At 24.1% G+C, this 16,971-nt stretch overlaps 2 protein-coding genes across 3 annotated transcripts; one reads left to right on the top strand and one right to left on the bottom strand.

Moving 5' to 3' along the window:
* Window positions 1-424: 424 nt before the first annotated feature.
* On the top strand, window positions 425-2,357 carry LOC126899119 (general transcription factor IIE subunit 2). 2 transcript variants are annotated; one of them, XM_050673673.1, is made up of 7 exons: window positions 425-605; window positions 664-675; window positions 746-859; window positions 936-1,098; window positions 1,161-1,361; window positions 1,856-2,029; window positions 2,115-2,357. In XM_050673673.1, the coding sequence occupies exons 1-7, from the start codon at window positions 556-558 to the stop codon at window positions 2,256-2,258; spliced, it is 858 nt and encodes a 285-aa protein (XP_050529630.1). In that variant the 5' UTR covers window positions 425-555; the 3' UTR covers window positions 2,259-2,357. The 2 variants fall into 2 exon arrangements, with proteins under 2 accessions (XP_050529630.1, XP_050529631.1); XM_050673674.1 differs by lacking the exon at window positions 425-605 and having other exon boundaries at window positions 611-675.
* A 222-nt stretch (window positions 2,358-2,579) lies between these two features.
* Window positions 2,580-15,249, bottom strand: LOC126897759 (pre-mRNA-splicing factor CWC22 homolog). Its single transcript, XM_050671610.1, has 12 exons — window positions 14,674-15,249; window positions 14,476-14,606; window positions 13,306-13,528; window positions 12,673-12,801; window positions 12,386-12,574; window positions 10,746-10,899; window positions 10,056-10,214; window positions 9,420-9,643; window positions 8,893-9,173; window positions 8,735-8,836; window positions 8,401-8,585; window positions 2,580-2,719 (listed from the first exon to the last, which is right to left on the bottom strand). Exons 1-12 carry the CDS (start codon window positions 15,124-15,126, stop codon window positions 2,679-2,681), a joined length of 2,271 nt encoding a protein of 756 aa, XP_050527567.1. The 5' UTR covers window positions 15,127-15,249; the 3' UTR covers window positions 2,580-2,678.
* Window positions 15,250-16,971: the final 1,722 nt, after the last annotated feature.

Here is a 16,971-nt window from a genome sequence, read left to right as displayed (position 1 = left end):
TATCTTAATTTTGTTTTATTATTTCTTAGGACTCCTAAGAAATAATAAAACAACTATAAACAATGAAGTTAAATTATTTTAATCAAAATGATTAAAATATGAGGTAGGACGTTCCAATAATATTATTATACCAAAAAAGTAAACATTATCATTTGAATGTAACATTGTAACAATGTAACTTTAAAATAAAACAACGTTATTAAAATATTATGAAATAATGTGAAAATTGTTATAAGAATAAAAAAAATTATCTACTCATTTAAAAGTAATATTCTATGAATATTTATATTTTATTTATTATTTTCTTTAATTAATATAATAGAAATCTAAAATTACTGTCCGAGTATATCAATAATGCCGACAGCGTATTTATGATAATAAAATTGATAAATGATAACATTATCAAAATTTACTATTTGTTTACAAGAAGCTGTATATTTTTCTTTGATCTTCAATTCAATTTTAAAATAATAAAAATTTTAAAAATACAGAATTCTTTAAATACATTTTATATTATTTATTACTCGAGAATTTATCCGAAGTCAAAGTATTAAAATGGATCCAGCTTTATTAAGAGAAAGGGAGATATTTAAGTTGAAAGCTTCNTATTAAAATGGATCCAGCTTTATTAAGAGAAAGGGAGATATTTAAGTTGAAAGCTTCAGCTATACCCGTGTAAGTATATATTAAATGATGTTTACCTATGAATTTACTTTTATTTAATCTAATTATCATATATTTTAAGTGTTGAAAAAAGACAGAAAGATGATAGTAGTAAAGATGAATTTAAAAAAAAATCAAAACCATTGCCTCCTATGCCTAGACCTCCATCACCACCAAATACATCTAACTCCGTAAAGTAATTTTTTTTGTATTTTATTTATTATTTAAGAATTTATGATCTACGTTTTAACATTTTTCTATCTTCCTATTAGTTATAAATCATTTGGACAGAGTTCTCAATACAAATTTGGTGTACTCACTAAAATTGTCAAATATATCAAAGCAAGTCATCAAAATGGTGATGATCACCCATTAACTTTAGATGAACTTTTAGATGAAACTAATCAGTTAGATGTTGGTGCCAAAGTAAAAATAGTAAGTATAATTTATTTTTCTTCTAACCTAAAAAAAAAGTAATTGGTAAATCTATTAAAAAGTGGCTTGAAAGTGAAGCATTACCAAGTAATCCTAAAATTGAACGTACACAAGATGGAAAATATATGTTTAAACCACCATATAAACTAAAAGATAGAAAAGCGTTGTTGAAGTTACTAAAACAACAAGATTTAAAAGGTTTAGGTGGAATAATGTTAGATGATATTCAAGAATCTCTACCCAATTGTGAAAAAGCATTAAAGGTAGGTACCACATATATTCTACTTTTATATTTATCTTAGATATCATGTTTTAAATATTTTAATTTATTTGCTTCAAATATTGTTTTTTAATGTAGAGGTATGCAAGGTATGAGTTATGTTATTTTTATCATTACGAATCACTTTTCCACACTCTTCCTCTCACATAGGCATTACAAAAAAATAACCTATGAAATACATGTTCTAATGTTGTTGACAAGTTATATTCTTAGTTAGATCATTTTCTAATATGTAATTTTTTAAAATACAAATTTTAAAATGGTAACATACATATACACAAAAGAAATCTAGTGTTGAACAATAAATCTTATACATTAAATGTAAACTGAAATATCCTAATTAATATAAAATAACAAATTACTACAATTTGCTAGCCTCTAAAAATCATTACTATATTCTTTCGTGGATATCTGGTATTTTTATACCTCACTTCAATACTAAATTATTTAAAAAAATACTTTTTTGTTTTAAAAAAGCATTTGCAAAATGAAATACTTTATGTATCACGACCAGGAGATAAGAAAAAGGTAATATTTTACAATGATAAGTCTGCAACAATTGAAATAAATGAAGAATTTAAAAAAATGTGGAGAAGTGTTGCTGTAGAAAATATGGATGATGATAAAATTGAAGAACACTTAGAAAAACAGGTATGCTAATAATTATAATAATAATATATACTTAATTTTTTTTTAATTATTTGCTATGGTTATTTGATTTCATAATTAATTGTAGGGTATCAGTTCCATGCAAGATAATGGTATAAAAAAAATAAATCATATAAAACGAAAAAAACCAATCACAAAGAAAAGAATATATAAAAAACCAAGAGATAATGAACATTTGGCAAATGTTTTAGAAGACTATGATACCCTTTAAATTGTAAAAATAATAAATGTGTTCAAATTGTTATGTAAAATATGTAAATAATACTTTTTTGTAAAAAGATATTGAATAAATCATTTAATATGAACAATATGTACTTGTATTTTTACATTATATTTTGTAAATTAAAAAATTATTACTAATATCATAAAACCATATCTTCTACTAGTATAGTATACCTTTTTAATTTTCTTGTTTGTTTGTAAAATTGAATGGTTTTTTTTTAAATATTTGGTCCATGTTAAAAAAAAAAGAATTTGGATATTAGCTGAGTTCAAATAAATACTAAATATAGTTTATAAAAAAATTACACAATTTATAGTACAAAATAAATCATTTATTAAAATATTAAGGTTGGTTTCATATTGTATTTCATTTTATATACACATTCAGTATTTTAATCTAATCTTTCTTTCATTTTTTAGTGCTTTTTTTTGTTATCTTTTTCTTGTTTTCTGAAACATAATTAAGTGTACTTAATAAAAAAAATGTTATTACTGTTATTAAATATATAGAAATGAATGCTGAAGGGAGAAGAGGTAGAGGAAGACCAAAAAAGAGATGGATGGATGCTATTGAATGAGATTTGAGGACCGCTGATGTGAGCGTAGATGATGTGGGAGATCGTGTCAAGTTGAAGTTTAGGATAAAGGTGGCCGACCCCAAGTAGTTGGGATTAAGGAGATGAAGAAGAAGAAGAAGAACATTAGTAGAAAAAATCAGTGGGGGCAGATACCGCCTTGGTCAAAATACGAGGGGGTCAAATGTATCCTTATTACTAAAAATAAAATGAATTACTATTATTTGGGTTAAGTTAAAAAATATTTTTTAATAATTCCATTTTAAAAAAACGATAGAACAGTTGGTTTGCGTCACAGTATGGACGTGGCATAGTTGGGACAAGTATAGATGATATCTGTAAGTAATTTAAATCACTATCATAAAAAACACTTGGATGCAAATTTGTAAATTGTTTTAGATTTTTAAATTAATGTTAAATTTAAAACAATTGATGGATTATTCAAAACGCAGAATGAAATCTTATTTCCTTATTTATATCCTGATAGTAAGTTTTATGATGTATAAATGTAATATATAAATAAATATTTATTATAGCAATTAAATATAGTATGAAATTGATATTTAAGAATTTAATATTGTAATTTTTACGGAGAAATTATAAAAAATGATTAAGTAAATATTAAATTTATGGCAAATATGTATAAAAGTTGAAGGACTTGTGATGCAATACTTTTCAAAAAAAAATTGTTACGTATAAATAAATTTATTTGTCTACAAGGAATTATCATCAGAGACCAAAATGTACTTTCTAAACCCATTTTTGGGCCTATTTAAAATCTGCAATTAAAGTTTCACATATGGACTATATAAGAACAAAATCCTTCTAATTAATATAACAAATATTTATGTTTGACAATTATGATACACATGAATAATCAATAAATATATTTTAATTAAATAAAATACGTAACAAGCAGAATATATAAAATGCAGTATATAAATATAAATAACTATTTAAACACCAAGAGTTGTATATAATTACTCAGTAAGACTTCTATTTAAACAATTTGTTACAATAAAAATAAAGTAAAACATTTTTAACGAAATTTTGAGTTTTCCTCATAAATTTTCTGTTCTAAAAAAAAAATTTTATTCCTCATAAAAATTTCTATTTAATGATATAAATTCTAAAATTGTGTTTAAAACGTTCAACATTTTTAAATTATAAACTTTCATAAAAATCAACTTTAAAGGAACAATAAAATAAGTTAAATATGTTATTTTGTATTGAAATTTTGCACGGATTATTTTTATCATAATAAAAATTAATAACTTGATAAATTTTTTTTTTTTTAATTAATTTTTTCATGTGTTTCTAATTAATAACAATTCCAAAAAAAGGGTGATTGCAAAAATCTAATTTATAAGTTGAAATCAGCATAAAAATTTAACTAAGAAAAGTATATATTGATCTATAATCATTAAAAATATTTTATTCTACTGATATGATTTTACCGTGTAATTTAGTATACGGGATAATTTTTTTTTTTTAACATATAGTACGTAACATATGCTTTAATTTAACATATATTTAAAAAACGCAGTATTACCGAAACATATTAAAAAGTCAAGTTCAAAATTTTTTCCTTTTTATACGTATTTTTCAAGTTTTTAACGCCCCCCGATATGGGGAAAATATCGTCCGATTTAAAAAAAAATTATGTCGGATGATAGAGGTATATATAAAATATTTAGAAACAAAAATTCGTGTAGATTTACAAAAAAATTATATCAAATGAGAGAGAAATCCCTAATGTTTCTATACAAAAAAAAATGATTTTGGTACGTTCATTTTTCAAAAAGTTATGACAGTATTAAGAGACAAAAACGTCAAAATTTACCGATTTTAAAAATTATATTTTTTTGGGGATTTCCTCCATTTATAGGAAATGTACGAAATTCTTTCAATTTTTAAAGGTAATATCTTCAACTAGATTCGATTTGTGATATTTTGACGTATCGTTGAAGAAATCATATCATTAAAGCTGAGAAAGTGTCGACAGACAAAAAAAAAACCCATCATGATAAAATTAATACCTTCTCAGCTTCGCATCGAAGCTAAAAAACGTTTCTTATGATTCCAGATTTTGGGAGTATCTCAAAATTATCTTTTAAACATTTTATTACTAAAATAAAAATAAGATTAAATTTGTTCTTTTTTTAATATACCATTTATATATATATATAAATTTTAATTTTTAATTTAATATAAGTTATTTTGCTAAAAAGTTTGATATTGAATGTCCCATAAATTGAACTGAACAGTTTTTAAAGTTAATGAAAAGGTAATTTTTTTTTTTATTTATTGTAATAAGTAAAAATAAAAATGTAATTAATCCATTAACTATAATTTATTATATTATCAATACTTACTAATAATATAATAAAAATAATATGTATTATTAAGAGTAAAATTTATAAATTACTGGATTTTTTTTATATGATCACTAAAATCTACCAAAAACTAGCTTATCCCCCTTTTTATAAATAGTTTAGTAACAATCAAGAAGACCGAGTTTTAGTCATTAAACTTTTGCCTCTCTCCCACGTAAAAAATAGTTCCGGCGCTAAAAAAATATTTTAAAAAAATAGAATGATATAACAAAAACCTAGTCAAGCTTATGTTGGTAACACACAATAAGGTCCAATATTTTCATCAAAATAACAGTGAAACTTAAAATATTAATTTTAAATCCTAATAATCTATTTTCCATGAAAATCAATACAAATTTTCTTTTTATAAATACTTCATGTATACCCCTTTTATTTCAAATACTTTATTAAAATTGGGGTTATTGCCTTTTATACAGAGGGACTGTTCAAAATTTGAAACATACAAGTAAAAGTAGAACTTTTTAAACTTAATTTATGAAAATTATCCGAAAATACTCCAAACTTCAAACATATGTTAAATTAAATTAATGCTTATGTTACGTACTATATGTAAACGGCTCCTAAAGTAAAACAAAATATTTTATTTAGTGTGAAAAATTCAGTTTTTTGTGTCATAATTTTATTTTTCAATTTTTTCTAGTAACTAATCGTATAGAAGGGTGAACTTATGTACCCCATTTAACCATTTACCCATTTTACAAAAAAAATTATAAAAATCATTTAAGGTTATGTTAAATATTTTACAACTTTTAATGTCTAGATTGACATTAAAATAGTAATAAGTATAATTAAAATAGTTTTAAAAAAAATTATTCTACGTATTAATAGCATATGATAAATTAAGGTAACGAAATATAGATTAATTTTTTTTAATAGCGACTCTTATCCACTCGATTTCTATTAATATAATAATTATGATAAGACAATCCTTTACGGTACTTTTTAGTTTTATATATTTCTCAATTTATCAAGTGTGATATTTTTCAGTTTATCTTTTATACCTTATAAGAGTGTCAAGTTAATTTTTTTAAATAGTAACATATATATTTAACTAGCTTATTAAATAAAAAATGACCGGTCGGTGACAACTTTTGACACATTATTTCGGTGGTTAAAACTATTTTAAAATATAGTAGTTGGAGGTGAAAAATTGGCTATTTTATTTTTGTCATAACACATATCTCTGTCAAGCTCTTCCCCCACTCTATATTTAAAAAAAACAGTGCACAGTTGGTTTGCGTCACAGTATGGACGTGACATAGTGGGACAAGTATAGATGATATCTGACAATGATTAAAATCGCTTTAAACGCTTTAATGCAAATCTGTAAATAGTGTTTAATTTTATGAAATTGGTGGATTAATCCAAAAGCAAAATTAACTCCTATTTTTTGTTCTACTTCAACTGCCATTTGCACATAGAAAATAGGTCGTCGGTACAATTTTTTTTTTTTTTTGAACTTCTAGTACATAAAATAAGCTTTATTTTAATATATATTTGAAAGATGCAGTATTCCCGGAACATTTTCAAAAGTTGATAAAGTTCTACTTTTTATAAAATTTTCAAAAATTTAAAAAAACTTTACTAAACTTTGAAGAGGCAAAATAATAAAACTAAGTAAAATTTATATTTCATGTAAGTTAGATTCATATAAAGTTTATATTTATTGGTGGACTCATTACTATAGCAAACCCTTATATGGTATTTATAAACAAACAAAAAAAAATAAAATTTGAACACAAAAATAGCATGTTTTTAACTACGACGGCCATTTGCATAAAGGAGATAGGTCGTCGGGATAATTTTTTTTTTAAATTTATAATACGTAACATAAACTTTAATTTGACATAGTTTTAAGGACGCACTATTTCCAGAACATTTTCAAAAGTTAAATTGAAAAAATTGAGTTTTGTAAAAAAGTTACTATTTTGAATCCTCTTTTGTGGGCAGGTGTCAAATTATCATAAAATTTATATCAAATGAATAGGATATGCGTAAGGTATCAATGTAAAAAAAAAATAATTTGATTTGTTCATTTTTCAATAAGTTATGACAATTTTTAGAAAAAAAGTCTAAATTTACAATTTAAAAAATCGTAATTTATTGGAAATTTCCACCATTCACGAGGAACGAAAAAAAAATTTGTAATTTTTAGGGTAATGTCTTCAACTAGATGTAATTTGTGATCTTTTGAAGTATCATTGAGAAAAAGTGATAACTTCTAAAATAATGGGTCTAAAGTTTTCTTATTATATAAAGTCATTTTTTTTTTAAATTATTTTTTATTTTATTAATTAAATGGGTTGACTTTAAAAGAATTAAATGACTAAACCGAGAATTAAATAATATTAATATTAATATTGAATTAAAATAATATTAAAAGAACCACCCTGTATCTTANAATATTAATATTGAATTAAAATAATATTAAAAGAACCACCCTGTATCTTATAATTTCTTCGTAAAAATTATTAAATATCAACTTCATGTTAAATGTAATTACTATAATAAGTATTTATTTAAGTATTGTATTTATAAATCATATAATTTGTAATTAGGATATTAATAAAAATATAAAATAGGAAATTCTTGTTGCTTTTGGAATAAATCAATAATTCCCCTTCTAACAGAAAAAAATTTGAATTGCATAAGTGGTTTTGTTTAAACCCTTCCTGTACTCATGTTTTCCATTAGATTGTAATGAATCGAAAAAGAAAGCTTAAATCTTATATATATATATATTCTACTAAAATTTCATAAAAATTCAACTTTTAATAAAAATTTATTGTATTTTTTTTTATTTTTAATATATTTTTTTAGATTTTTAAAATTAAGTGGTTTTTAAATTTTTGGCACTAATTAATTAAACTAGATTAAAACTGAGTTATTTTGACATATAAATCTCTAAAATCAGCCCTTGACAGCTTTGCATCGAAGTTAAAAACTATATTAATGGAGAAATTTAAGAATAGCATAAAATACTTTATTAATTTATCTATCAATTATCTTAAACAAATATGCCTAAGTGTAGGTTAATACATATATGGTATAACCATATAGAATAAAAATAAAAATCATGAAGAAAGAACAATTTTTTAATGTCATGGCTGATAAATAACATATACTATGAATAATCAAATTAAAAATATTTTATAATTACTTTTGGAACTATTATTAGAACTTGAACTTTCACTGCTGCTAGAGCTGCTACTACTACTAGAGCTACTGCTACTACTACTACTACTACTGCTAGAACTATCACTAGTTTCTGACAATGCATCAACAACTTTGGCAACGGCTGGCAGTTGTTTTGGTTGAGTTTTAAGAAAGTCTCTTAATTCATCACTAAAAAAAATTGTAATAATATAATTATACAAAAATTATTGATTGATGATAAATAATATCAATAAAAATTAAAAAATATACAATATAGGTATAAAATATATGAATATAGATCTTCAACTTAAATTAATAATTTAAAACATTCTACTTACGTCAGACCTCCTAAACCTATTGAAGTGAAAAAATTAATTGAGAATCTAGTATGCTTAGGATTATTCCTTGGAAAAATCCCCTCAAATGCTTGTTGCAATTCTCTAGATTAAAAATACAATTAAAAATTGCATAGTAAAAAAAATATAGTAATACTTACTTATCTTGTATTCTAGCATTAAGTTTATTAAGTCCCATATGCTCAGCTAATTCTTGAAATAATATTTTGATGTAAATTCTACTAGATGATGTTGTTTCATCTTCATTAAGATGTATTGTAGACAAAACAGACCAAGATATTGAATCAGTAAATAATAAATGTGCAAAAAATCGTGCCACATTACGCAATTTATTTGTTTCTAATCGATGTACAGTGGCATAACTATCAATAAAAATTTTTTCCAGTGGTTCAATAAACATATTATTGATTTGACAAAATCTCTGAAAATAAGTATTATAAAAAATGTAGTACATAAATCAAAATGGAATTAGTAATTGTAAAGGAATGAATATATGCAATATTGATTTTAAAAAACTTAAAACTTAAACTTGATTATTATTTCAATTTAGAGTTAATAATATTTATAATTAAACTACTACACTTTGCCCAAAGAGGATATTTCTTAACTGTTTATAAATTAAGAAATTTTAATAATCTACATGAATAAAAATAATTGTTTTAAATACTTGTGCCAAAAGTCCAAAAAATTTTTCATAAGTTCTTTGTTCACCACAACAATCCAAAAACATGTGACACATTTCCATCTCTTGCCCAGGCTTCAATTGCATTTTCATAAGTTTATGGGCACATTCTTCATAGTCCAATGATGAATGTATAGTCAAATATATAGTTTTTCTCAAAGCAATCATGTTGGTTTCAGTGTTATCAATAATAACTTTGTCATTTTTTTCTTTAAAACAATAAATTAATAAAATTACAATTTAAACACAAAGAATGTTAAAAATTTTAAGCCATTATAAAATTGTAACTTTACAGTTACCTAATAACTATTTAGGTAGGTCTCAGAAATTGTTTTTATGTTGACTTCACATAAAGATTTTAAAATTAATTGTTTAAAAAATAAATTTAATAGAGCCTTATTTTAATTAAATTAGGTTTTACCTATTATTAAAATTTTACATAATATAGAAACTACTTCGATAATATTTATTGTACTAAAATACATATTTTTAAATATTATTTCAATTATCCTTGATGAACTTTATAATACATATAATTTAAACCTCTATTATTAATCTAAATAAATTGACTCATTGAATATTTGTTTTAGAAAATTAAACAATATATTATATTTTCCATACCTTTATCTTCATCACCATCTTCATCATCACTTTCTTCATCGTTCTCTTCATCAGCATCAGAACCACTTTCATTCTCATCATCAGATCCTAATATTTCTGTTCTTAATGATTTATATCGCTCCTCATTAGCCTCATAATCTGGATCAAACTTGTAGACATCTAATAAAAAATAAGCACAAATTATAATTATAGTAGCTATTATATTAAACATATCAATCATTATATCAATATTCTAGCACACAAAAGAAGTAAATGGACATTTAAGATTTTTTTAATGAGCATCATTTAAAAAATTTTATTACCATAAAACTAAAGATAAATAAACTAAATACTAAAATATAATGATATTTCAAAAACCATTAGTAATTGTTGTACAAGAAAATCACATTCAGTTTTCTACATTTATTCTATGCCTAAATTCATTTTCATAAAAAATATCAATTAATTTTTTTATGCACTAGACCATTGATATTGTTGATGTCATACAAAAAGTGGTCAAGTGATTTCAATAAATTATACAAAAGGTAATATTGTATTTTTCAATTGTTAAATAAAATATAATTAAAATTCTTAGTCAAAAAAAGAATTTTTCAATCATAAATTCAAAAAAATAAATAATAAATAATACAATTTGCATTTGGCCAATTATTACATAACAGCAACATTATTTGTTAAAAGCTAGATTATTACTTAAAATATCTTGAGTGTCTTTAGCAGCATCTAATGTTAACAAATGAGTGTACTGATCTTCTTCAGGTACTAAATCAAGTTGCTCAATTATAGCTGGATGATCTTTGAACCCATCTTTTCGTATTTGAAACATTACTTCAATCATATATTGTACCTGTAGAGCATTTTTATCTTAACTCTAGTTAAGGTTATATCTTGATAGAATAATAATAAATACTTAAATAAAAAATTAACAATTAATTATTTTTAACTTGAATTTAATAAATTACATACTCTATCAGGTAATAAAATTATATATATATATTATGAGGCGTTATACAAGGGTGTATCCTTACACCCTTAATTTTCAACCTCTATTCTGAAAAAATATTCAATGAAGCTCTACACGTAATAGAGGAAGGCATATAACTAAATGGAGCTAGAATCAACAACATTAGGTATGTGGATGACACCATAATTCTAGCCGACAATAGTGCTGGACTGCAAACCTTAATGGACCACATAGCACAGCACAGTCATCAGTTTGGACTGATGACAATATAAATGTACACAAAAAAAAACAAATGGTCATTAGCAAGAACACTATAACTGGAGCTCACCTGTATGTCAATCAAACCAGAATAGAAAGAGTGGAACAATATTGCTACTTAGGCACCATGATAAATAAAAAATGGGACAACACTCAAGAAATAAAGTGTCGTATAGGTAAAGCGAGGACAACATTTATTAAAATAAGTGCTTTCTTTAAAAGTCATAACTTATCTCTTAAAACAAAAATAAGACATATAAGATGTTACGTATTCTCTGTTCTACTCTATGGTGTAGAATCCTGGATACTAAATGATACCATTACAAAAAAGATAGAAGCATTTGAGTCATGGCTATATAGAAGAATATTGAAAATACTGTGGACTGCCCGAATTACAAATGACGAAGTCCTTAGGAGAATAAAAAAGAACACTGAGCTAATTAACACCAGAAAGATAAGAAAGCTCCAATAGGTCACATAATGAGGAATGAAAGTAGATACACAATACTTCAAGCAATTTTGCAAGGGAAAATATATGGAAAAAGAGGCCCTGGCTGAAGAAGAAAATCATAGCTTCATAATCTAAAAGAGTGGTATGGAAAGAGCTCATCAGAGTTGTTTCACGTCGCAACCGACAGAGAGAGCATTGCTGGAATGGTCGCCAACATTCGAATTCGGATAGGCATCCTGAAGAAGACGAAGATATTTTTTTAAAAGTTGCTGAAAACAATTTATTTCATATTACTCATTATTATTACTATTTTATCACAACTAATATCTTGTTTTCAACATTATTGAATTTTTACAAAGATTCTCTAAAAATACTATACATAATAGCCAAAACTTTTATGTCTTAGAATTAAAAGTTTACAACTAAAAAAATGAAAAACTTGCTAAACTATTTAACTCTAAACTTGAATTAAAGTTTGTAAGTATTCTAAACACTATGCTAGATAATATACTGCATTTTTTTTACTAAGTATTACATTTATAAATATTTTATCACTGTATTTTATTATTTTATACAACTAAAATTTATTTATTAAAAATTTGAGTATTTGAGTGAATAGCCAATATCAATAAAAATTATAATATATTACACATAACTTACTCTTTTATCTAGTTTTCCATCATGTAATATATTACGTAACATATCAAAAATAGCACTTATGCCTTTTTTGCTGACTTGACTTAATTTTTGACCACATTCTTTCAAAAAAGCAACAGCTACTTCTATAGAATCTTCTGTAGGTGACTCAACAAATAATGTTAATAATTCCAATGCTAAAATTTCGTGGGCCTAATATATTAATTAATTTCAACAAATAAAATACAATTATAAGTGTTATACTTCATTTTTTTTATTAACAATTACAGTATATAGTACTAAATACTTACCACAGCTTGATTTATTAAATGAGCTATAAATGTAACAGAAGCAATGCAAGGCAACTTTTCATTCCTTCGAAATGATCTTTTAAATTGTATAATACATCTAGTCAAAAGTAATTCACCAATATTTGGAAACTGAAAATTATAAAAATACAGTGTAATAAAAAATAATTACTATAAACAAAACATTTGTATCAAAACTTTCATTAATAAGTATTAAAAATAAGTAGAGCATGCAGAAAAAATTTGATATAGTGAGATACTTGAACATTAATTTTAATTAGAAGTCTGTTTCATAGGGCATAGATTTATATGCATTTATAAATTTTGTTAAGTTATACACCATCAGCTAATACAAATTTTTATTAATTGACTTTACAACTTTGTAATAAATCGTTATCATGGTTATAGTATTAAAAATTATTAGGAAGTTTATCGCCTCCATTACTAAAAATATTTTTTTGCTACATTATAATACTATGACTAAGTCGCACAAACTTGGTATTCTACAATATGGCTTAAACAAAATTTATAAATACATATATAATTCTACGCACTATTAATTATCATAAATTAAACAACACAAGAAATATATATAACACAAAATGTTCTAAATAATCATTTGAATAAATAAATTACCTTTGTATTTATTATAGCAACCAGAGCAGCATATACATGAGTATAAGTTGTAGAAGCTAATTGTGCTTGCATGATAGATCTGCATAATAAACCACGACCACGTACAACATTCTCGCGTAATAAATCTCGTGTGACTTTACCAATATTATCCACATTTATTTTGTTTGTTAAACCATGGATTGATTTCTTTAATGCTTCCCAAGCTATTCTTTGGTACGCAGCACTAAAATTTGATTATGGTTAGTAAATATGTATAATTATATATTATTACACTATACTAAAATAGATAATATTTTTTTTTTTTTAGTCTGGAAACTAATGTGTTTATAATTTTCTGTAAATTTTGAATAATGTTGCATCATAATGTTAAGCTGATGACAAAAAATTTTGTCACTAAGTAAAAAATGAGAATAGTTTAATATGTGATATTAAAAATGAAAAACAAATATTTTCATTTTTATCTAAGCCAGTAAAATACTAAAAAATAATGGGGATAATATATAAATTAATTTTATTGGTTCCAATAACTTATACATAAAAAAACTTTATTATTTTTAATATAATTTCATATTATTAATTATACTTTTTAAACAGTATTGAGACCAAAAAACGTACTTAACTTAGGAGTCCTTAAAAATCTTTTTTTTCATAATGAAGAGCAAACAAGGCCCACTAAGGTTTTTCTAATAACTCTGAAACTAATTTGGGCATCTAACTACATTATATATTTAGTTTTATCAAAAAATTAAATTACTATCAAAGCTATTGTAATATTCTAAATAACATTACAATACATTAAATCATGATTGCAAAATAAGGTTAATCTTAAAAATTACATTATATCAAATAAACTGTAAAATGATATAGTTCAGATGTAAATGATCATGATGACTTCAATATTACAAGACAAAAAGATGATAAGATAAGATTTTACTATGTTTCAAATGTGTAAAAATTAGTTTTTTTATCAGTGTATTAAATGATAGAAAATTTAATTTAGATGCTTTAAAGTTTTATATTTATTTTATGCTAACATGAAAAATATCTACTAATGTGGTTAAAAGAGTAACTTGTAGCAAAATCTATTATCAGTTTGTTACTTATTCTCCATTACCAGTAAATTTTTATATGCAAAATTATATATTTTATATTACAATTTGAAATAAGTACCTTGACTTATCAGTAATACTTTCTTGCATCAACCTAAGTTTTGCTGGTGGAATATATGCACCTCCAGTTTTAGAAGTTAACAAGTCAACAGTTTTTTTTTGACTCTGAGGAATTATTTCTTTATTTTCATCCTTCAAAAAACAGATATTATAAAAATTTATTATAATATTTATAAACCTAGAGTTCAATATTAGTTACTTTTTTGCCATATTTATTCCAATAACTTTCACTATTTTCTCTTTGAACATCGGGAGTTTTTCTGGAATAGTATCTCTTCCCAATTTTTTCATCACTATTTTTAATCTCACCTTCGCTTAGATTTTCATCAACTATCTTACCGGAATAATATGATGCCCCAATTTTCTCTTTATTTTCATTGTTATCATTTTTTGATCTATTTTCTTTTTCATGACGATCTCTACTTCTATGTCTACGATGGTAACGATCTCTATCTCTAGTTGACACACCACCACCCGAATAATACGGATCGCCGATTTTTGCATCATCATATTTACTCCTATGATATCTATCACTAGATCTATCTCTTGAACGACGGTTTCCACTTTCTTTTTTCCTATACTTTTTAGGTTCATCTTCATCGTCACTCCTTCTTTCTTTTCTTTTCTCAATTTTAATTACTTTACTAGACATTCTAATTAATTTACTTTATTAAAGTGAAAATAACAGTTTGTTTACAAACGACTAACTTATCTCATGCAATTAACATAAATGCTGTAAAGCATACAGAAGTGTTTTCTTATCTATGTTCTAACTAATTGATATTATCATTAAAAAGATAAACGGACTCCGATAAAAAAGTAATAAAGCTTTGAGCTAAAAAATCACTCAGTGCAACCACTAAGAAGGAAAATATGTAAATTATTATAATTGTAACACAGAACAATGTTTAGTAATAATACTATGTTGATAATTATGGTATTGATGACCCTTAATATAATAACGTTTTTACTGAAATTATTAAGGGTCAGATTAAAAATTGTTTTTTCATTTAATGTTTTTATATTATAATATAATATTATTGTTTTACGTTATAAGTTGTATTACCCTTAACGAAATTTGTGCTATATATTTTATGACTATAACGTTATCCATAGTTTTAGTGCCCTGCAAATGATAAGTAGGTTTTGGTATTTGGGTTTTAGATACTATTTAATAAATATACTTTGTATAAAATTCTATACAAAATATGAATGTTATGTTTATATTTTATTATTGGTATAATTTTCATAGTATGATTTTATAATTTTATAATGTGAAAAATATTTTAATAATATTAGAAAGATCTAGTAAAACAATCCTTATGTGCATTATTCAATAGTATAGAAATTATTTAGATTTCATTTTTAATGTTGTTAGGTTACAAAATAATGCCTATCAAATACTTCATAATGTACATACTATGGGTCGATGGACAATTTCCAGTGTTTTAATTTTTCATATTTTCAAAGATTATTGAAAACTGTTGAAACTTAAAAAAAAAAAAATATTGAAAACATGATAAAACAATTACTTATGCTTCAGTGGCGTAATAACGAGAGTTCCATGGGACACAGGATCCCTATGAATATAAAATCATAGGAACGGGAGATAGTAGAAAGATGAATTTCCTTACTATTCTACATTCTAAAAGTTAACTAGATCCCCGTACAAAATTTCTAAATATTTCCAAGAGGGGTCAAAACTTTAAACATGCGTATTGAAACTAAGACATTTTCAATTTAATTTTTAAAAGTGTTCCAGAAATACTGACACTTTTATATATATCTTAAATTAAAGCTTATGTAATATACATTAAATTAAAAAAAAAAAATTTGACCTCTGGATTTGTCTTCATGGTAAAAATGACTACCGTATTCAAAAATTTGCTATTTTTGTGTTAAAATTCTGGGTTTTGTATTTTATTTCAATTTAAAATACCTGACAAGGGGAGTACACTGATTTTCATAAATATTTTATAAATCAAATTGATATAGCATAGAAAGTTAAACTTATTTTAATTTTTTTGCTTTTTTTAAGTCGAGAAAATTTGAAATTTGAATTAGCTTAAATTGACATTTTTTTCAATAAACGTTAGCGATATACGGTTGTCGAGTCGGTAAAACTTGTGTTTTGCGCGCTTGATATACAAGGTTTCAACCCACGAATGGCAAGGAATTTCTTACATTTTTTTCTTATTTTTTTTTATATTAGAATAAATTTTCAACTCCTTTGATTTTTATCTCATTTAGATTCAATAACTTCAATAAAGATCAAGGATCTCATCACTGTTGTCGTCCCTCGTGAGAAGAAATTTATTATTCATATTAAAATTATTTTACTATATTTTAGGTTTTAGCTTCGATGTAAAGCTGAGAAGGTATTTTTTTATTTTCTCTGCTCTAACTTGACCTACTTTTTTCAGCGATACGTCAAATGATTACAATTAGTTGAAGATATTACCCTCAAAAAAATTCTAATCTATCAATTAAACAGTTA

Source organism: Daktulosphaira vitifoliae, unplaced genomic scaffold (genome assembly GCF_025091365.1).
Source record: "Daktulosphaira vitifoliae isolate Bord-2020 unplaced genomic scaffold, ASM2509136v1 Scaffold_2, whole genome shotgun sequence".
NCBI lineage: Eukaryota > Metazoa > Arthropoda > Insecta > Hemiptera > Phylloxeridae > Daktulosphaira > Daktulosphaira vitifoliae.
This window is presented reverse-complemented; position numbering and strand designations above follow the sequence as displayed.